Source organism: Notechis scutatus, chromosome 4, assembly GCF_049901735.1.
Source record: "Notechis scutatus isolate UNSWTSFEM ecotype Mainland chromosome 4, rNotScu1.2, whole genome shotgun sequence".
Taxonomy (NCBI): Eukaryota; Metazoa; Chordata; class Lepidosauria; order Squamata; family Elapidae; genus Notechis; species Notechis scutatus.
In genome coordinates, this window is record NC_142012.1 from 99,223,118 (window position 1) to 99,245,831 (window position 22,714).

Here is a 22,714-nt window from a genome sequence, read left to right on the forward strand (position 1 = left end):
CTAACCACATTATTCTGATTGGAATTCAAATTTAGTTCTTTCTCACTGTCTATTTCTTCAATGGATATCTGTTGTCAATTGCACAATTTCTCCTGATTAAAATGAAGAAATAGATAACACCATGCCAGATAGATAGATAGATAGATAGATAGATAGATAGATAGATGGATGGATGAATAGATTGACAGATGGATCTCCAAGAGACCATATGATCAAAAGCCAAAGAGAATCTTATATAAAGTCTTATAATGTTAGCATCATATCTGGAATAAATACGAACAGCTTCACCCTCAAGCTGCATCCAGATATATTATAGCAGATTCCAGTATAGTCAGCTGAGACTGTTCCCACAAATCTTGAACAACTTGCTCAAACCTGAAAAAAAAGTACCAAATTCACTGAGGATTAATTTTGTTTTTCTTAACAGTACCTGCTCCATGACAGAAATCTGAGATATAGTTATGATCTGAGTGCAAGTCAATATTTTCATCAAGTTGTTGAGAATATTCTGCAGTATTAATGAAAAGAAATAACAGTTCGTGTTTCTATATACCTATTTTATTTCATATAAATCTGATATGAAAATATTCATTCCATTTCTAAGGTTCAAGAATTAATGTTTATTTTAAAAACAGATCTACTTTAAAGTACTGGAACTACAAAAATAGTTTAACAATATGCACTAAAGATTCTGAAATTAGGGCAAGGAATGCCTTATTTAATTTCCTGATATATTGCAAAATCCCAGATACTCAAATGACTTCCATTTGAGGTGTCTAATGCAATATATCTTCAGAGATAGGTAGCAATTTACTAGCTGTTGACTTCAGCACATAAAACAATACAGCTGGCAATACAATGACACACAAATGAAAATGAAAAGTGAAGAGAAGGACCAGGGGAGATATGATAGCACTGTTCCAATATTTGAGGGGCTGCCACAGAAAGGAGTAGGTCAAGCTATTTTCCAAAGCACCTGAAAGGCAGACAAGGAATAATGGATGGAAACTGAACAAGGAGAGATTCAACCTGGAAATAAGGAGGAATTTTCTGACAGTGAGAACAATCAACTAATGGAGTAGCTTGACTTTAGAGGTTGTGGGAGTTTCATCACTGAAAGCTTCCAAGAAGAGACTGGACTGCCATCTATCAGAAATGGTGTAGGGTCCACTGCTTGGGTGGTGGTGGACTAGATGACCTACAAAGTCCCTCCCAACTTTGTTAATCTGTTAAATATTGGGTAGATCAAATACAACTTCAAGATATTCCAATCTGTAGATTAATAGACTTATTGTATCACAGAAAATTTTATACAACATTTTGACAAATTCTTCACTAATTATCCACCATGTTCCTTTTTCATTGAAATAGCTAATTGTTTGGTTATGCTGCCATGTGTAATGGTAATTATTCTCCTTCAGCAGTAGAGTCAAACTACAAGACCCAATCACTACATATGGATATAGCAAACTAGAGTCCAGTAAAACAAGTTCTGGAAAATGATTTCTAGCTGGCTATTTACCTCTGGGAAGAAACGTTTACAAAAAACTTAAACTTTCTATTCAATTCACCTGAGCAGCAGTCTTCTAGGTCTGTGTTCCTTAACCTTGGTGACTTTTAAGATGTGTGGACTTCAATTCCCAGAATTCTCCATCTGGGAATTAAACCAGTATAAGAAAACCATTAAGAGAAAATTCTTTAAAAATTCTTACCTCACCATGGGAATATTACCAGTGTCATAAAACCATCATAAATCATTTTATTTCATTGCTGTTGTAACTTTGGCCACCAAATGAACAATTGTTAAGTCAACACCTACCTGTACAATCAACCTATGTAGAATAATAACTGAAATATGAAACCCCTGTGCATGAATTGTCTCTTATCTTTTAGAGCAAATGGATGAGGTGACTCTGTCAAATATCAGTTTGAGAGAAAATGGTGGGCAAAACAAACCAGCTCTTCTGCAATCACAGCATAAAAGGCCAGAAAACTTCCTGCTTTCCTTCCTGGGTGACCCTCAAAACTGGGGAAGAATTGGACAAAACTGGGAAAGAAAGAACAAGAATTGAGAGGTATTTAAATGCTTCTGACGGTATCTGATATTCCTAAACTAAAAAGAAAGGTTTTTTTTTTCTTTTTAATGTGCACCTCCTCAGCCAACTTCAATTTCTTTACTGAAAAGCCTGTAATTTCTTTAGCAGGAGTGCCATTTTGTGCACTAATTGAAATATTGGCTTCCTGATACACGTGCAGTCACCGTTCCATGTACAGTCAGTAAGCAAGCAAGGAAATGAACAAACCAACAAGTACAAAAAAGTAAAGTACAAATATAACCAATGCAGGCATTTAGCACAACAAAAGGCATCATGTGAAACCGATTTTGCTCAGTTTCAGGCGGCATTGCCAGCTGTGGAGTAGATTCTACACAACTGAACAAGGTCACAAGGCTGAGCTTATTAACTTCCAAGTTTTAGGGAGGGAGGGAGGCATTGTGAAAAAAAGCAGCTCAGGAAGGGATTTGAATAATTTATTTGCCCTCCAATAGGGGGGGGGGGATTCCCAGGTCAGGCACAGGGTACCGTAGGGGAGAACTTTAGCTGAATGAGACAGAATGTCTATAGAGATTCTCAATCATCCAAATCATGGTTGTCCCAAAGGTGCTTTTTCCAAAATACGATTGGACTTTCTTGTTTTTTTTCCTTTTGAAAATGTTTCTGTTATCATTCAAGAAGCTTCTTCTCTGTATCATGTGGTTTGCTTAGCAATCATTTTGCCATGACCCATTGCAGTCATTGCAGTGTGTGTGTGTGTGTGTGTGTGTGTGTGTGTGTGTGTGTGTCCTATACATGGGGGCATCTTATAGATGGAAAAATATGGTACATGGAAAACACCATCAGGATGCAGCTTCAGCCCTCCTCAGATGTGGGCTGGTCATGGAAGAGAGCTCCACAGTAAGAACATGTCTTTTGCAAAAAAGTTCAGTATAACTTCTTGGTTGTCTGCGGATATGCCCCATGTAATATTTGCCCAGGTCTTATTTTATTAGTCATATGCAAAGGCTGCTGCAGGTTTGGACGGGTTTGCCCAAACTCCTTGTTCCAATTCTGCGCTGTTTGGAGAACCAGAAAATTGGACCACTGTTTGGCCCTGCCCCTGCTTGTTTTTCGGGCCGCTTTCAACCGTTTTCTGGCCGAAAAATGGCCTGAAAAGGCCCAAAAATCAGCCTCAAAACAGCCTATTTTTCAGGCTGTTTTCAGGCCATTTTTCCGCCCGTTTTCAGGCTGATTTTGGCTGGTAAAAGGGCCTGAAAATGGCCCAAAATGAAGCCAAAAAATGGGTGGGGCGGGGCCAGCCAGTGGTGGGATTAGCCCCAACCAGCTGTATCCTACCTGTTCCTTTGAGACGAGTGGCTGGGTGGCGGGGCTGGGCGTGATGAGTGACATCACCCACTCAGTCACATGACCAACTGGCCACGCCTACCCAATCAGAGAACCGGTTGTTAAGAAATTTGCAACCCACCACTGGTCATATGTATACAAAATAGTCTGAACAACCCTTTTATGAATCCCTTTCTTCTTTTTGAAAGGGATCCTTATACAAACTTACATCTTCAGAATAATAACTGAAACACTTTTACTACTAGATTACAATTACTCTCCTGGAATTATCAGAGACATAAACTGAGCCTAAATCAATCATTAACCAATCAATTAAAATAAATGGATTTCAATTGACACATACACCAATCCTGATAATATTCAATAGCATATCTGCATGCAATATCATGCAGCAGTGTTAATATAATTTGAGGGTAATGACTTTTTTTTTTCAGGCTGCACACTTTTGGTTCATATTATTTTTGATATTTTATTTATATTTATTTTTAATATGTAACAAAATTACCATCTTAAATGGAACATTTCATAAACAAATTATGCTTTAATTATACAGGAATACGACTGTTTGTTAAAATGCATAGTATTGCAGAAGGCAGCAGCTACAGCCTGTTTCTCTGAAAAGAAATGGCCCTATGCAAGTGTAATTGTTGGGTTCCACTGTGCACTGAGCAAGCAGACATCTTCCTGACCAAATAATTTCTCCTATCTTTTCTCCCCGTGCAGTACCTATCCATAATGCAGCTTTGGGGAATGCAAGAGGGAGCTGTAGTAGGACAGGGAGAATGTTCTAGTAAGGATGACCCTTCTGTTGGCAGACAGATGGTGAAGGAATTTCATTCAATTTATTCCTTTACTAGAATTTTAGTAGTTGAATACTAGTAGGAAGGTATGCATGAAAAGAAGAAAATGCTTGTTTTCAAACTCAGAACAAACCCCCACATTCTGGAATTTCCACTGAACTATTCTGGACCATACGTGATTGAGTAGAACCAAACCCTGGACCACTTTGATTGAGTTAGGTGAAGTTAAAGATAAATAGGGAAGCCGGTGTACTTTCCTCACTCCCTTTTTCATTAGCTTCCGGCACAGCACATCTGATTGGCTCACCTGCCCTATCAAGAGTCTTCTCTTTCTTCTCAGCTGGCCCATATCCAGAACAGTGTCTCCATGGTCCAATCTGCGCTTCCTGTTTCCTGTTGTTTAGTTGCTTTCTACGCAGGCCTCCCCACCCACAATTCCTTTTCCCAGGATCAAAATTGCCTTTTTTTCCTTTCATGTACAGACCTCACAATGGGTTACTCCAAATGGGTCAGCTCAGGCATGAGCCTCTCAAAAGCAACTGTTCCATGCATAGAACATTGCATACAACTCTAGCACAGTATGGCTTTCACTCCTTCCACTCAGAAAGAATGTATTTAAGACACACAAATAGTTTACATTTCTTCATATACAATAAAAACCTGTTTAAAGAAAACACAAGACATAATTATATCAAAAGTAGTATTCATAATTTTTTTTAAATAAAAACAATCTGTTCTTTAGAGACTTAGTGGACAAAAAGAAACAAGAATTAATTTTGCAGTTGAAAAGAGACCCATCTGAATTTAGTTAATGTGCTACACTAAAATAATAAAACTGATGCTTTGAGTATTGTAAAAGGAAGTTTTGTACAGTATGTTATTTTACTTTTATGTTTTAAAAGTTTATGAGGCTGTAATGCAGTGTAATTTCAAACCTGCAATCTGCATGATTTAGTCATACAATATCATATGCAGTCAAATTAGTGTAAAGTTACCAAAATTAAAATTCAAAGTGTGGGCACAGTGGAAGCACCTACATCAAAAGCATTTACAGATCGTTATCTGCTGCAATTGGCATATTATAGCCAATTATATTTACCCTGTAGAAGTCAATGGACTAAAAACAATGTTCAGATGTTGTAACCAACATTTCAAGTTGAATGAAAATTGGAAAATCACAGCACAAATAACTGACCTTTCCCCCAGTTCCACCGTGAAACCAAAATTGCATCAATTTCAATTTAAATTGTGAAATAAGATATAATTCTATACTTCACAAATCCCACTTTTGGAATGATTTAGAAGTTAAGAGTTTGGTTACACTTTTCAAGTTATAAGAGAGGTGGAGGAGGAGGATATGCAACTTCACAGTGCTTCCTTTTTCATAGATTTTATAGTGCATACATTGGTGCCAAGGGGTCAGTTTTATGAAAATATGTAACAGGGATACATTACATTAAGAAATTACAGTTAGGTTGCAAAACCTATTTTCTAAACACATAGGCAAATCTTGTGGCATTTTGGTTTTGCAACATTTTTTTTAACCTAAAGAATACTCATAACCTATCATGAAATTGCTGTATTTGCAAGGCACAAAGGCTGCTAAACAAGGCAAATTTGGCACACAAAAACAATCTTTCTTCTTGTTTAGAGTCATCCCTGATATAAAACAAGCTGGTTCTGGTTAGGATTCCTACCTAGCTAATGAATATGGATTCAAGAGAACAGACCAATTGATGAATTGTTTAAAATAAGTATCATAATACTTTGTTCTATTTGACAAAGGTAGACCATCTAGCGGTTTAAATTTTCTGTTCTGTGCTTCTTTTGGAATTTTGATACCACTTGCGGAAAACTGTTCCAGAACTACTGGCTACCACACAAAGAGCACCCCCCACTGTCCACCATCTTGGTATATGATTAAGAAAAAGGACTTGAAAAATAAAAGCAAAAACCACATCCATGGTTTTCATTATAGCAACGGGGCCAGCTTTTTCAATCTGTAATGCTTTAGTAAGAAATATCTGACCACCAAGTCCTAGCAATCCAATTAAGATTAGAAGAAATCTGTCTATACCACAATTGGGCAAACTCCACGCATCCATTATAAAAAGTGTGATTATACACACAATTAACCCAATTATTGCATAATACCAAACGGACAAAAAGTAATGGACGGATTTCCCCACTTTCCTTAGGATCACAAAAGTTAAGGCAGCGGCTACTGCACTTGCAATGGCTGCTATGGTTCCTTTCAGGTGATCTGTGTAACTTTCTTCCATGTCAAGGACATTGGATCCAAATAAAAAAGGGGGCCGTGCTATAAACACTACTCCGGTGATTGTAAGTAGGGTGAAAAGAAGGTCCCAGAGACTGTATTTCTCTTTGAGGAAGATCCAGGCAAAGAAGGACGTGAAAACCGGGCTGCTGAAGGTAATGACGGTAGCGTCAGCAAGTGGCATCACTTGGAAAGAATAATAAATAAGGATCATTGCACTAGAGCCAAGGAATCCTCGGAGGAAAAGAACTATTCGCTTGTCCTTTGGTCCTAGGAATCCTGTTCTGAAATGAAACACAGAGAAGAGAGAGAGATACATCATATGTATCTTATGCTTGAGCGTCAAGCATACCTCAATACCCTAACATCACACTATGAATTTTAGAACAAGCAATAGAAATTCAAATTCAAATTCAAGAACAATAATGTTACAATGGTTTCATGTAAATTCTCCTAATAACTAACTTTAGTACCTTTTATAACCCATATTCTATCTATCTATAGATATCTATCTGTATCTATATCTATAAAAAGGTAAAGGTTCCCCTTGCACATATGTGCTAGTCGTTTCCGGCTCTAGCGGGTGGTGCTCATCTCTGTTACAAAGCTGAAGAGCCTGCGGTGTCCGAAGATGTCTCTGTGGTCATGTGGTCGGCATGACTAAACGCCGAAAGGGCACAGAACGCTGTTACCTTCCCACCAAAGGTGGTCCCTATTTTTCTACTTGCATTTTTACATGCTTTCTAACTGCTAGGTTGGCAGAAGCTGGGACAAGTAATGGGAGCTCATTCCGTTACACAGCACTAGGGATTCGAACTGCAGCATCTTAGCCACTGAGCCACCGTTTCCCTATATCTATATAGATATAAATATAGATATAGATTTATTCTACCTACCTATCTAATTTATAGTAGGACATACAATGAGAATACAAAAGTAAATATTAGGGAAATTAGGGAAGGAAAAGGGGAAGTGGATAGTGAGGGAAAGCAAGGGAAAAGAAAAAAAAAAGGCATTGACTTCCGACTCCTTTGGTGCAGTAAAATAAGGCATTACCATCTACCCTCAACTTTTTACTTTTTCATAATAGAAACTAGCCATTCTTATAACAACAAATCTATCTGATCGGTAAAACCCAAAATCAAAGTTTCATTCTTTTCCACCTGAAACACAAAGTCCAGAAGGGGTTTCCAAGTAGATATAAAGGTATTTGTGGTTTTATTTTTCTTTAATCAAAACAGTCAATTTAGGCATCTCTGCTAACTCCATCATATAACCCATATTTTTAACCCTTATATCAAATGCACTTTCTTCAAGGTTCTGAAGTTCATCGAACTTATAAATATGCTTACAAGTTTTTTTTTAAAGTTAACTGTGAGACAGGTGGCAAATAAATTTGATAAATAAACAAAATGAAATAAGCATTCCCTATCTCAAATAAGCAGCCTGTAGGGCAGAGATGGCATTCAGCAGGTTCTGACTAGTTCTGGAGAACCGGTAGCAGAAATTTTGAGTAGTTCGGAGAACTGGCAAATACCACCTCTGACTGGAGATTTTACAGTATCCTTCCCCTGCCACACCCACCAAGCCATGCCCACAGAACCAGGGGTAACAAATTTTGAATCCCACCACTGCTATAGGGTATTTATTGAAGCTATTCAATTCTACTAATAGAATGCCTGTGGAGATCCTCACTCATCCAAGTCATAGTTCTCAACTAATATAACTTTTTTTTTTTTAAATCAACCATTAAGAACAGATCCCTCACTGGCATCAATCCACCATCAAAGGATGGCCCCAAAACATTTTCAGCATTTCACATATGCTTTTGTTCACTAGATTTTTTTTCACACAGACTAGTCTACATTTTGTCATTCTCCTCTGTCTTTATCTGCTACTGAGCTTATAATTAGGAAGTTCAAACTATTAATGTCATCTTATGAAAGCTATACAAGACTCATTCAAGTTGAACTTGACTCATGGGGACGCCTATGCAATTTTGTGAACAATAGTTCAGACGTGGTTTGCCATTGTCTTCTTTGGGGATTTTTTTTTAAAATTTCCCAATCTGGTCTACAACCTTGGTATATATGTATGTATATGGCTACCCATCACCAATATATAATGCCGGGCAGCTAACAATACTTAAAAACAGAATAAAAACAACAACAACAAAATTATAAAAAAATGTAAATATCAGACAGGGAAAAACAACAACAAAGATCAATAATTAAAATAACCATGAAATGGGATCCCTTACTCCCTGGTAGTGTCACATATTGGAAGAGAAGAGCCAGATGCTGTCACCTTCATACATCTGTACAACTGCCAGTTCTCTTGATTTAGCACCCTCATCTCCTGAATCAAACTCAATGGCAACCTCACACATTAGTGAGCACTTGTCTAGGATATGGGCTCAGGTGAATGCATTAAGCAATGCAATAAGGCACTCTTTAAACCTTTGCTAAAGAAGGACCCTGAAAGCAAAAGAACAGAGGTCTCCTATTTTATTCATGGTTGATTACTCTGTCTTCAAGTCCCTTCTATGCAGCTCTTTTCTCGGGCTGGGAAATCCCATCAAGATAAACATGTAATATAAATAATGTATAAATATATACAAATGGTAAAAAAGCCAACCCTAGGAGAAGTCAGGATTCTGGTTGTGCCTGCTTCAGTTACTGTATTAATCTTCCTTTCCCCCAATCCTGTTTTACATAGATCTGACAGCACCTTAATTGGATTTAACTCTGCTATCATCACATTAGCTTTCCTCCAGATTTGTAAAATGCACGTCATGCATCCCTGTATCAATTTAAAATATTGTGGAATTAAGTCATGTTAGCTGCAAAAAGTATACAATCGTATAATGTTCTGATTAAAACTCAACATACTATATGGTTATATTTACCCACCCCACATATCCTAAAGCAGGGGTCTCCAACCTTGGCAACTTTAAGACTTGTGGACTTCAACTCCCAGAGTTCCTCAGCCAGCAAAGCTGGCTGAGGAACTCTGGGAGTTGAAGTCCACAAGTCTTAAAGTGCCACGGTGAGACCCCTAATCCTAAGCAGTGATCCCCAACCTTTTCGACGCCGCGGCCCGGTTCCGGCATCAGCTGGGCGCCGCGCCGGTACTGGCGTCAACTGGCGCCGCCATCTTTTGCGAAAAAGTGCTTCCGGTGGCGTTACCGGAAGCACTTTTTCGTCAAAAGATGGCGGTGCAGCGCTCCGGTGAGCTTTTTGGGTAGAAATGGCTTTCTACCGGAAAAGCTCACCGAGCGCTAGCGCCGCCATCTTTTTGATGAAAAAGTGCTTCCGGTGAGCTTTCTACCCGGAAAAGCTCACCGGAAGCACTTTACCAAAAAGATGGCGGCGCCCAGCAACCAGCGGCCCGGTAAGGCTTGTTCCGTGGCCCGGTACCGGTCCGCGGACCGGCGGTTGGGGACCCCTGTCCTAAAGGACCTTTTCAAAAGGCAACTAGACTCTCACGGTTTTTTTCTTTGAAAACATTTCCTCAGTTCTAACTAAGAAGCTTCTTGGATGAGAAGTGAAACGTTTCAAGGAAAAAAACCAAGAAGTCCGGTTGCCTTTTCGAAAGCATCTTTTGGACAACCATGATCTGGACTCTGGATGGTTGAAGATCTCCATAGACATATATCCACCCCGTATATATATTTTTATACATTTTAATCTTCTATGGAGTTTTTTTTTACATGCAAACGGAAGAGAATACTCACTTGAAGTATATTAATCCAGGAAGAACAAATGTTATTTGAAAAACACATCTAATAGCACTGATTTCCACTGAATGAACATCTTCAATTTTCTTTAGAAATAGAGAAGCAACAGAGAACAGGAAGGCAGATAATAATGTATAGAACAAGCCAAGCCCTGGACATCCATTTTTCATCTTTATTCCTAGAATGGAATAATTGTAATTTCCAGTTAGAAATGAATAATTAAAAAATTAAAAAGTACTTTTTTTTACCTGCATGCTGACATCTGAACAAGTAATACTCAGGGGGAATACATTGCAGTTCTATATTGCCTGAGAGCCCGTATCCCTATAGACATGCAAACATTTTATACATACACATATATTATTAGTATAGATATTTTTAAATTTGAAATATATAGTGGATTTATACACTGTTATGAAGAATAATTAATTCTGGCTTACACATTTGGGGAAAATTTGTTCAGATTGATCATATTGAGTCAAAAATGTTGAAGGCCAGTTAATGCAAAAATCATTCACCTGCATACAGAAGAAAATAACTTAGTCAACCAATATTTTCATATACATAAAATAAATAATAAAAGGAAAAAATCCAATTGTTCACTATATACCAAAGAACATGACTGTCTTATAACATCCAGCCTTCATTATATAGGCCAGTGTTTCTCAACCTTGGTAATTTGAAAATGTGTGGCCTTCAATTCTGGGAGTTGAAGTCCACATATCTTCAAGTTGCCAAAGCTGAAAAACACTGATATAGAGTTACACACTAATACTAAATACTAGGGTCCAAAGAATTATGTGAACCAAATGAAGCCCAGAAACACAAAGGATATTTTATTTGTTAATTTTATATCCCATAGTTCAAGGTGCGATATGTAGCACTTCCTCCCCTATCGTTTCCCCACAACAACAATCCTGTGAGATAAGTTGAGCGTAAAGAGAATGACTGGCCTGAATCTCCACCAAGGGTAGATTTAAACTTGAGTCTCCCTTTTCCTACCTCAATACATTAACCATTATAACATTTTCCTGGCCTTCAATTAATATAACTAGAAAGGAAAAACAGAAGAAAAATGCCACCAGAGTAATTTAGAATGATTACAAGAGAAATACTAAGAGCTTTACTTCAAGGCTGCTAATGGATAATTAAAAAGAACTGATGTTATGAGGTAACTTCAGGAGGCATAGGTTCAGAATTATAGTAGGAAGAGACCTTGCTTATTTATACTGGCAACAAAAATTCAGGAGTTAGCATCTTTTCTGGCTAACTGTAATGGAATGTGTGGATGACCTTGGGGGGAGATGGGAAGTGATGCTGCCTAGGAAGCCATCAGATAACAGAGGCAGGAACCTCCAGTGACTTAAGGGTCAGAGAGAGAAACTTAGAAAGGACCCATCTTAATCGATCAAGCTGTTAAAAGTCTGTACCTTGAGTTTTGCAAAATTGATGTCAGTCCTCTCAGATAAACCAGTCAGGAAACACAAGTAGATGAACTAATTCTACTTTATTGCAAGGCTACATTAACAGAATCTTGCAAGATTCTCAAAGACTCAGGGTGGTCAGGGCCAGGAAATGCCAACACCCAACAGTAAAAAGGAACAAAGAGTTCTGGGACAGCTTTTACATCTTTTTCTTCTTTCTAAAGAACTTGCTGAAGACAGAAAAGATAATCAATAATTTTCTTGGAATCTGGATGCTTCCAGGAACTGCATACAGTACTCTTAGGATTTAAATTGCTTGGCAATTATTTTTCCCCCTCCCCTGTTCTGGATTAGTTCATCTAAGGTGATTAAACAAGCCAAAGGTATGTCTCAGGATTTAGTGACTGAAACAAAGCATGATTTGGCGAGGTGCTTCTGTCAGTTGCTAGGCAATGAGGAATTAAACCTGAAACTTGAGAATCACTGTTTTCTAATACTGAACAGCTGTGAATCTAAGGTGACAAAATATAGAAGGTCATGACCGAGCCATTTCAGATCATGGAGACCAGTGCTAAAATCAGCTTTCAAACAGCAGTGAACTTTCCATTTTGAAAAGACTGAATCTTGAATCACTGGTGACGCTAATGTGCTTAAGATTAATGACTGTGCTTGATATGAAAAATCAAACATGGGTTTTTACAGTATCATGATTCAGTAGATCTAGCATCTATTCCAATATGCACAAATGAAAAACAAGTACTGTATTTGTCACAGGTTTTCTGTGGAGAGGTCAAAAAAGTCAAGGTGGTAATCACAAATTCCACCTCTTTTGTATATCCTTGATGTTGTATATGGGCATGGGACTCTTGATCTCTTTTCTACAAATATCCCTGAGTTCTTATGTATTCAATAAAATAAAGCTGGGGATAAAGTTTTTGAAGACTTTCTACTGTAAAAAGAGTAAAAATATTATGTTATGTATTAGCTTAGTATTTTTGCCATTTATATCCATTTGTCAAAAATTGTAGTGGTTTAGAAAAAGCAATTGTTTACAGGTTTTGTGAGAAGCAACTTGAAGATTTAACTAATCTGACAATAAAATGCTGCCCTGCATTGATAATTTCTTTAGTCTGATCTAGGAGAAGTCTTCATGTGTTGTATTTTATTTTGTTTTTCTCATCATAAACTGATAAATGATATCACTGGAATATAAAAATAGGCACATTCAACTATTTCCTCTCCTTTTTCCAGCAGTCAAAAAAGGCCCTTCTTCAAGAATAACTGAAGATTATTGATAATTTCCAGTTGCCAATACTAAGCAATATAGCCTGCCTGGAGGTAAACAGGCTGAGATCTAGACATCCAGCTATCCAGCACTTGTATGTTGTGTTTGACACACACAACATGTGAAAACAACAGGGGATAAAAATAGAGCCCCACCACCCCAATGTTGAGGCTTTCTCTGCATCTTGGAAAAACCACGTGGATTTGACCAGCTCCAAACGATACGGACAACACTGAACCAAATTTGTACTGGTCATGATAGATGAGCAGAAACCCCTCTACAAGTGTGGCAAAATACCATCACCATATTGTGACTGTGGGGCCAAAAAATAAATTATCAACCACATAGTTTTTGACATATGAAGTAAAAAATTATATTTGCAACTTAGACACACGTTTCTAATCATCCAGTTAGGAGTTCAGATTTCATATTCTATGTTTTATATTTTACCTGTGTTCCTTTTTATTGAAATATGTTGTGAATGCACCATACGATAGATAACTAGATAGCCAAATATAATAAATAAATATCCAGTGTTTTTTTTATCAATGAATTGGCACTAGTCCAAATCCCAAGAAAAAAAACAGAAGACAAAAATGACAGGAAGAAAGATACTACAGTCACCAACCAATTCAAAAACAAAAACACATTCTGAGCAGCAAATAAAAATGTGGTCTATCATACAAACAGCAAAACACAACTTAGCCATGTTCAGAGAAATAAAATCACATGGATCAGATAGCTTTAAATAAACTGAATCTGGCTAACACAGAAATCAGACTAGATGGGTATTTGTTAATTGTCAGAATAACAGAGTTGATAGAGATTTTGCAAGTCTTTTTTTTATAGAATAGAATACAATTCTTTATTGGCCAGGTGTGATTGGACACACAAGGAATTTGTCTTGGTGTAAATGCTCTCAGTATACATAAAAGAAAAGATACATTCATCAGAAGTCAAGCATCATAAGGTACAACACTTAATGATAGTCATAGGGTACAATAAGCAATCAAATCATACTAGGAAACAGTCAATATAAATCGTAAGGATACAAGCGACAAAGTTGCAGTCATACAGTCACAAGTGGGAGGGGATGGGTGATAAGGAGTGATGAGAAGATTAACAGTAATAGTAGTGCAGACTTTGTAAATAGTTGGACAGTGTTGAGGGAATTATTTGTTTAGCAGAATGATGGTGTTCGGGGGAAAAACTGTTCTTGTGTCTAGTTGTTCTGGTGTGCAGTGCTCTATAGTGTCGTTTGGAGGGTAGGAATTGAAACAGTTTATGTCCAGGATGTGAGGGATCTGTAAATATTTTCATAGCCATCTTTTTGACTCGTGCAGTATACAGGTCCTCAATGGAAGGCAGGTTGGTATTGTTTTTTCTGCAGTCCTAATTATCCTCTGAAGTCTGTGTCTGTCCTATTGGGTTGCAGAAGCAAACCAGACAGTTATAGAGGTGCAGATGACAAACTCAATAATTCCTCTGTAGAACTGTATCAGCAGCTCCTTGGGCAGTTCGAGCTTTGAATTGGCACAGAAAGAACATTCTTTGTTGTGCTTTTTTGATGATGTTTTTGATGTTAGGTGTCCATTTTAGGTCTTGAGATATGATAGAGCCTAGAAATTTGAAGGTCTCTACTGTTGATAGACAGATAGTTGATACTGTTCTAGTCCAATCCGCTGCTCAGGCACGAAACACTGAACCATTTCAGACAAATGGTTGTCTGAAATTTTCTTTAAAACTTCCAGCGTTGGAGCACCACAACTTCTGGAGGCAACTTGTTCCACTGATTTATTGTTCTGTCAAGAAATTTCTCCTTAGTTCTAGGTTGCTTCTCTCCTTGATAATAGCATTCAGGCATCAGTATAATAAGGGTAGAACAGTAAAATGTGGGTTAATGTTTCAGAAACTCCTTTCCCACAATATGATATTCTGTAATTTCCATTCAAAAACTGTGGTTGGAACATTAAATCTTGCCAGGGTTAGGGTTCTTCTTTGACAGTTAAGATGTAAAATCTCATAATTGCCAGGCAGATCAGTGACAATTTTTTTGTAAATTGAAAGTAAATGCTTAGGTTTGCTAGTAAAGTGCAAATATTTACATTTGGGAAATGGGTAGAAATCCTATTTGAAACAAGAGCCTGCTTCTTTTCCAGCTACCTGAAAATTGCAGGAGGGATGGTGTTATTATCCTACAGAGGATGGATTGAAATGTTCAGTCTATTTGGGTGGTAGGATTGGAGAGATTCAGTTAACTTTATTCAGTTAATGAAGAGGCACCAGTTAATGTAAATTAAAGCATTGAGATTAGCAGAAGATAACAAACACCTATTTTCAGCTTTTTTAAAAAAAAGATAACTCATGCTACAGAAAATCCACGCTAGTTGGCATGTTTTAGCAGCACTTCTCCTTTCATCACAAATATGGGTTTGGGGAGATCTTATGCTGATAATAGGTTATTCAGGACTGATTCCCATTAAAAGTAATTACTTGAATTTTATCAACCTGGGAAGTAAAAAAAAAAACATTAAAGACACAGGCAAGGGCAAATCAGTTCCATACCTTAAGGTGTTTACCATATGAAGTCACTAAGAGATGAGCTTAACTCAAAACTGGTTACCTTTTTGTCTAGTTTAGAAGATCGTTGCATTTGGAGACTTACTGGATAATAAATTTATATCTGAATTGTTTAAAATGAACCTCGTTCTTTAAGAGAGATTTAATGTTTGAAAGATCTGATATAAGAAGTTCTTGACTTATAGTTAACAACTGTTCATAGCTACAATTGACTCTTAAAGGGTACAGTATGTATGACCTGTCCACAAAGTTATGACTGCGCCCCCATAATCATGTGATTGCATTTTGAGTGCTTAGCAACCAGCTCACATTTGTGACCAGTTGCTGGGTTCCACAGTCATGTGACTGGCAGTTGTGATCTTTTTTACCATTTTCCAGCTGAAAATTCACTTAACAACTGTGTGATTTGGTTAATGATCATCACTCTGACTTGTTTTATGATCATCCTAAAATGGTCATAAAAGTCCAATCATGTGGTGCCTTGACTTATGGCCGAAATTTCATGCTCAACTGTGGTCCTAAGTCAAGGGCTACTTGTATCACTATTAAAACATTAGCCTTTATTTACCACTATTTTACCCACCCCAAGTTTAACCCACCCACCCCCCGGAAAACTTTTAATTAGAATTAGAAATTTTAATTAGCAGAGTTATTTCTTGCATTTGAAGAGTATTTTAGATTATTTTAAAATAAAATCTTAACATTGATGTGATAAAAAGTCACTATTGAAACATACAGAAAGAAATGGTTTGCAAAAGAAACAGCTCATCCTCTAAACCAGGGGTGGGCAATTACCTCCCTGCCTACACATCCTGCTCCCTTCCTCCTTCCCTATCTTTTAACTATAATTCTATGATATTTTAATCATTTTAGAAATATTTATATTTCATGGTTTTAATGCCTTTTAATACTGTAAACCACCCAGAGTCGCTTCAAAACAAGATGGGCAGCAAATAAAGCAAATACATACATACATACATACATACATACATACATACATACATACATACATACATAGTCACCCTGCATTTCAACTACATTCAGTTGGGAAAAAGAAGCAGTGAGCTCCCACTCACATTCGTGTTTCTTTTTATTTAAAATGCTGTAGTTGCCAACAGTTTGGCCCTTAACCTACTTACACAGACTGTACCTTCTCCATAATCAATTCAGAATTCTTCCAACACCAGTCATCTCTCTCTCCTACACACAGGATAACTCACTCTTTCTCACTAATACAAAAAAATCAAATCAAATTCAAAGCAGTGCATAATACACACACACACACACACACACAGATGCAACATACACTCACAGATGCAACACACACACACACACACATTTTTTTCAAGACATTTTGAATCTCCAGCATATTACAGCTGGACTTGCACATGCACCTCTCAGTTTAATCACAGTCATTTCAATCTGGATTGTTCATACAGGAACTGATAGACCATTTGACATCTAATTAATTATACCCACCGCAAACTTGTTTTGATCTCAATTGCATTATTTTCCTAGTGTTCTCATTATACAATAAAGCCCATGTTAATGGGTACTGTTTATTTTCATATTATATTAAAGTAGGGATGCTCATAATGAACTACAGCTGATGAAAGAAATACAAAACCAGGCTGATCTTGAAGAATAAAACATCAGGTTAATGTTTAGCCAGTCTATTTGATTATCAGAAAAACAAGATGCCAAAATCAATAGTGGAATAGTTAAACTGGATCACAATCCAAGGAATTGCAGGTCCTTTGTACTTTCTCCGAAGTACAATATGGCAGGGTTTCCTGACCTTGGCCATTTTAAGACACATGGACTTCAACTCCCAGAATTCCCCAGACTGCACGGCTGGCTAGGAAATTCTGGGAGTTGAAGTCCATGCATCTTAAACTGCCAACGTCAGAAAATCCTGCCATGTGGTAAAAGTCTTTGAAACTTACTTCTCTATCAAAAGCATTGAGTACCTGCTACTACAGTTAACAAAGAGAAATCCCTTACATTACCAACAGATACAGTACTGTGCAAAAGTATTAGGCAGTTCTGCAAAAATGATGTAGATTAATAATGCTTTCAGAAATAGAAGTGTTAATAGTTTATTTTTTATCAATTCACAAAACAGAAAGTAAATAAACAGAAGAGAAATCCAAATCAAATCAATACTTGGGGTGATCACCCTTTGCCCTAAAAATAGCACCAATTCTTCTAGGTATAATTGCACCCAGCTTTTGAAGGAACTCGGCAAGGTTCCTTCAAGGTTGTTCCAAACATCTTGGAGAACTAACCACAGATCTTCTGTGGATGTAGGCTGCCTCAAACCCTTCTGTCTTTTCATGTAATCCCAAACAGACGCTATGATGTTGAGATCAAGGCTCACTTCCAAGATTTCTTGTACTTCTTTATGCTTAATGACATTGGATATATGTCTGGGGCTATTGTCCTGCTGCAGAATAAGTTTAAGACCAATCACGTGCTTCGCTGATGGTATGCCATGATGGATAGGTATTTGCATTCCTCAGCATTGAGATTATTGATCCTGACCGGATGACGATGAGCCAGTTCCAGACACATCAAATGGGGATGTAGAGGAATCAGGAAGTTGACAGATGCTCTGAGACAGGAGTAGTAAGGCTGAGTACTGCGGAGCAATCACAGGAGGAAAGACCGGACAAGCAAGCAATTGGCTGAACTAGGGACAGAAGGGACACAGCTGCAGCTGACCAGTGGAAGTGAGGAAGAACTGCCTCTCCTTCTGATTCAGGGCTGAGAAGAAGGAGGCACAATGAAGGTCAGCCAGTGTTTCAATTCCATTCTTCAGTATATCAATTCTTCCAGCATTTCTCCATTTCAGTTTCATTCCAATTTCATTTCATTTTCTGGGAGTTGCTTCGCTTACTTCTAAAACATGTTTTCCTTTAAAGTTGCTCAGCTTTTGCACCTCTTTTAATCTTAATCATTTCATGTTCTCATTGGAAGTTCTTTTAAAGCAGAGGTCCCCAACCCACAGGCCGCAGCCCATTACTGGGTTGTAAGCTGTTCAGAACTGGGCCGTGGACGCGGCGGGCGAGAGTGCACTCATGTCTCCACTTGTGCGAGCAGTGGGTGAGCATCTACCTGCCACTCGTGCAAATGGAGTTGTGCATGTGCGTACTTACCAGCTGTTCACACAGAACCATTCCCTCTTCCCCACCCCAGCCCTGCCAGTCCACAAAGCCAGAATAGTTGGGGAACTCGTTCTAAACTATCTCTTTCTCTATATACACTTTATACATCTTCCTCTAATCCTCATTTTTTTGGCAGCAATTATTCTTTTATGTGCCCATTTCTTCATCCACAGCCCCTTCCACTTCATCATTCCACAAAGTTTCCTTCTTCATCCTTCCCAGTGGCATGATTCTCACACACTTCTGTAGTATTCTATGGCAATGTTTCTCAACTTTGGGCACTTGAAAATGGGTGAACTTCAGTTCCCAGGATTCCTTTCACTCAGCTCCATGCAGCTTCTGCACGCTCTTTTTATTCATTCTGTCAGGACATTAATCTATCTGCTAATATTTTCTCGGATGAAAGACTATGCTATTGCTTCACACTGCCAAAATAAATAATAAAATAAAGGAGCTTTTCATTCAGCTGTTTTTTTTAGCAAGCCCAGCAAATTGCTACACTTTTTGTATTATCTATCTTTTCAATGTAAACTTTAAGAATGGCATAAAATATTATTTTACAAGCACAATGTTCTATTGACATTGGATCTTAAAATATAATGATACTTTCAACGCAGCATTGAAAAGGCAACATTATACCCTTGATAGGAATTTTAAATTCAAGTTGACTTCATAATTGCACTGAGGAACAGAGGTGTCATTTTTACTCAGGAACAAGTCTTAGAAATTGACAGAAGTTAACATATTTTTGTGTATGAATGAATAAATTATTACATATAAAAGCACAAAATGCTACCATAATAGGCCTGCATGCAAAATATGTTTTCTTCACACAGGAAATGTATTCAATCATAAACACTCCAACTTATACATATTTTTTAGAAAGGTTTGATATGTCAAGTCAAATCTTTACTATGGTCACAGACAGCACAGATTCAGTATAAGTTTATGTTTAAACATAAAACTACCTCTTATAGATATTATATAGTGGAGAACAGTGTCAGGTAATAGTGAACAAAACTACAAGTAGTAGTTCTTGTTTAACGATTAGTCACTTAATGAGTGTTCAAAGTTACAGTGAACCCCCTTAAAAGTTACTTACAACCTCAAAGTTACAAAACACACAGAAACACATACACACACACACTCACATGGTTGTATTTTGGGCACTTGGCAACTGACTTGCATTTACAACTAGTTGCAGCATCCCACACAGATCCCACATCACCACAAATTGCCAGTTTCCAGCAAAAATTATCCATTCAAGAGAATGGATTTGCTTAATGACCATATGCTTTGCTTAATGACCATGGTGACTTGCCTTATGACTACTGTACAAATGATTGTAAAAATAAAAGTAAGGTCACATAGTGATCCATTTAACAATCGTAATGACTTATAACCAAAATTCTGGGCCCAATTGTAGTTAAGTAAGGACTATTTATATGTCAGGCTTAAGTCAGATATAGTCCTCAGTCACTATCAAACAAGATTAAACTGTCAATTATGGGATTATGAACGATGGTGCCATTTTTGCCTAAGACAACAAAGCATCTCTGTCTGAAATGGTACAATCCAGCTATTTTGTTTACTATTTGAAAATGAAGCCAAGCTATCCAAAAATATCAGATGAGGTAAAAAAAGATGCTATATGCCAGGACAGTATTTCTTAAGTATTTCTCATATTACAGAATAATGAAAATGGTGCCACTGTTTTTTTAATCAAAGGATAATTATGTCAGTAAGAAAAATCAAAATTATATGCCAAGAGGCTTCAGGAGCTATGTATAGTACTGAGATGCTTAACAAAACCTGAAGATTCTATGAGGATTTATTTGGATGTTAAAGTTTACACAATATAATTGTATTTGCTAAAAGAAATAGAACTTGATCTGCTCTAATATAAAAGGTTATAATTTGTTCTTTGCCTGTGACTTAAAGAATTATTTAAAAATACACAACAGGACATGCATATAAATGTATAAAAATCATTATATTTACAAAGAATGAGAATATAATAAGCTACTTAATACCATTATTCTGTAACATATTTCATATTACTGTAGATCCAGAGACTCATGGTACATGATTTCAAAATCAACTTAAATGAAATTATACCACAGCAAAATTTAAGTGTAAGTAGTGTAAAAATAATCTGCTATATGATTTTACAGGAGAATGTGTGTGTGTGTATATACACCTGTATGTATGTATGTTCCGGTATGTATGTTTGTACACTGCCCATCTCACCGAAGTGACTGAGTTGTTTCCAAACCTATTAAATAAAATAACATGTGTAAACTTAGTTTACAAACTAAATAATAGTAATCATAACTTTTACAGTAATTAATCTGGAACTAAAGTTTTCCGATTCCATACAAATGTGATTTTTTTTTTCCATTAGAAAGATGAGGCACATTAAGGAATAAGGTCATGTGTTAAATTAACTTAGATGAGTTGTTACACAGGAAGGTTTCTGTTTACCTTTACCACTTTGTGTGAAGAAGGGATACTAAACCCTGTTTAAATTATACTGTAGGGCACAAGAGTGCTGAATAAATGGATTATAGTAAATAACGATTCAGGATGGACAGAACCCCAGCTCCCCCAAAAAGAATACATATTTCCAGAACAAAAAGAAAAGGGCAGGATATGCACATTTTTATATATTAGATAAGAGTGAAAAACGAAAATCTAAAAAAAAAAAACAAACAAAAAAAACCCAGAGCCGTGCAAGGCTTTCAGGAGGAAAGTGCTGTATTTTTATTTTTATTTTTTTTGGGTGGGTGCTAGTGGTTGTTTTATGATTCTCAAGGAACCAAAGAGAAACCTTTCTCTCTCCCTCTCCTTTTTCTTTTTAATTTAAGATCCGCCATCCCCGTTTTACTCCTTTGGGGAGGGGGGGAGAGTCCCGTCCGAATTGTTTAACGGGACTTTTCAAAAGTTGGAGGAAACCTAAAGAAACGAGGCCGGGGCGGGCATCTCTTCGGGCACAGGCTGCAACTCGCCCGTCGCCCGGGCAGAAGCGGCGGCGGCTCAACCTCGCCTTAGCCGGAGGGCACCTAAAAAAGAGCTCTGTTTCTCGGTACCCCTGGCCGGAGTTCAAGGGCAGAAGCGCAAGGATTATTATTATTATTATTATTATTATTTTTTGGGGGGGCGGCAATCTCGGCTCCCGTTAAGCCGGGTCACCGAAAAGCCACCGGCACTTCATCTCCTCACCCACCGGGCATCCTGCAGCAGGTCCAGGGGCAGGAGCTCCCGTCGCCCGGCTTGGCAGCGCCCGCCGCTTCCATGTCGTGAACCTGAGAAGGGCAAGGCTGCTCCGAGGCACCTCCGTCCTCCTCCTCCTCCTCCTCCCGGGTCCCGGGTCCTTCCTGCCTTCGCTCCCATCGCTCCGTTGCCCCTGACTCTCCGGCGATGGGACCGGCGGCTTCTTCCTCGCCGCCCTGACCCTGCACCATTAGGATCGACTTCAAACTGCCTGCTGGCTCCGTCCGGCGAGGAGCCGGCAACTTTAGTGCGCATGCGGGCAAGGCCGGTTTGGCGCCGCCTCCCGCCGTCCCGTGGGCGAGGCCGGCTGGTTCCCACGGGGAGTTTATTGGCGGGCGGCGGGCCTCTGACGGGGTGTTTACCTCAGGGTTGCCTTTGAATGGGAGGATTCCCTTCTGCTTTCCAGCTCCGGAGAGTTGGAAAGGTGGAATCTGGAGTTAAATTTGAAAGAGGGTATTTGAGAGTATCACTTATTAAATCAGTGTTGTTCGAATTTGGCAAAAACTCTTAAGATGGATGGACTTCAGTTCCCAGAATCCCATAGCCAGTTAAAGCTGTGTGGACTTCAACTCCCAGAATTCCCCAGCCAGCATGCTGACTGGAAAAAAATTTATTTTATTTTATTTATTTATTTATTTGTCAAAAGCTTACAACATAACAGAAACAAGAATAAGCATAAGTTTAAATACAAGAAATAGGAGCTAATAATAGGACAGGGATGGTAGGCACGATTTTATTCTAGGAGTTGAAGCCCACACATGTTAATG

General features: G+C 38.0%; 1 protein-coding gene across 1 annotated transcript; it reads right to left on the reverse strand.

The window, feature by feature from the left end:
* Positions 1 to 5,100: 5,100 nt before the first annotated feature.
* Positions 5,101 to 22,184, reverse strand: SLC35G1 (solute carrier family 35 member G1). Its single transcript, XM_026670767.2, has 3 exons — positions 21,901 to 22,184; positions 10,216 to 10,396; positions 5,101 to 6,763 (listed from the first exon to the last, which is right to left on the reverse strand). Exons 1-3 carry the CDS (start codon positions 22,136 to 22,138, stop codon positions 6,004 to 6,006), a joined length of 1,179 nt encoding a protein of 392 aa, XP_026526552.1. The 5' UTR covers positions 22,139 to 22,184; the 3' UTR covers positions 5,101 to 6,003.
* Positions 22,185 to 22,714: the final 530 nt, after the last annotated feature.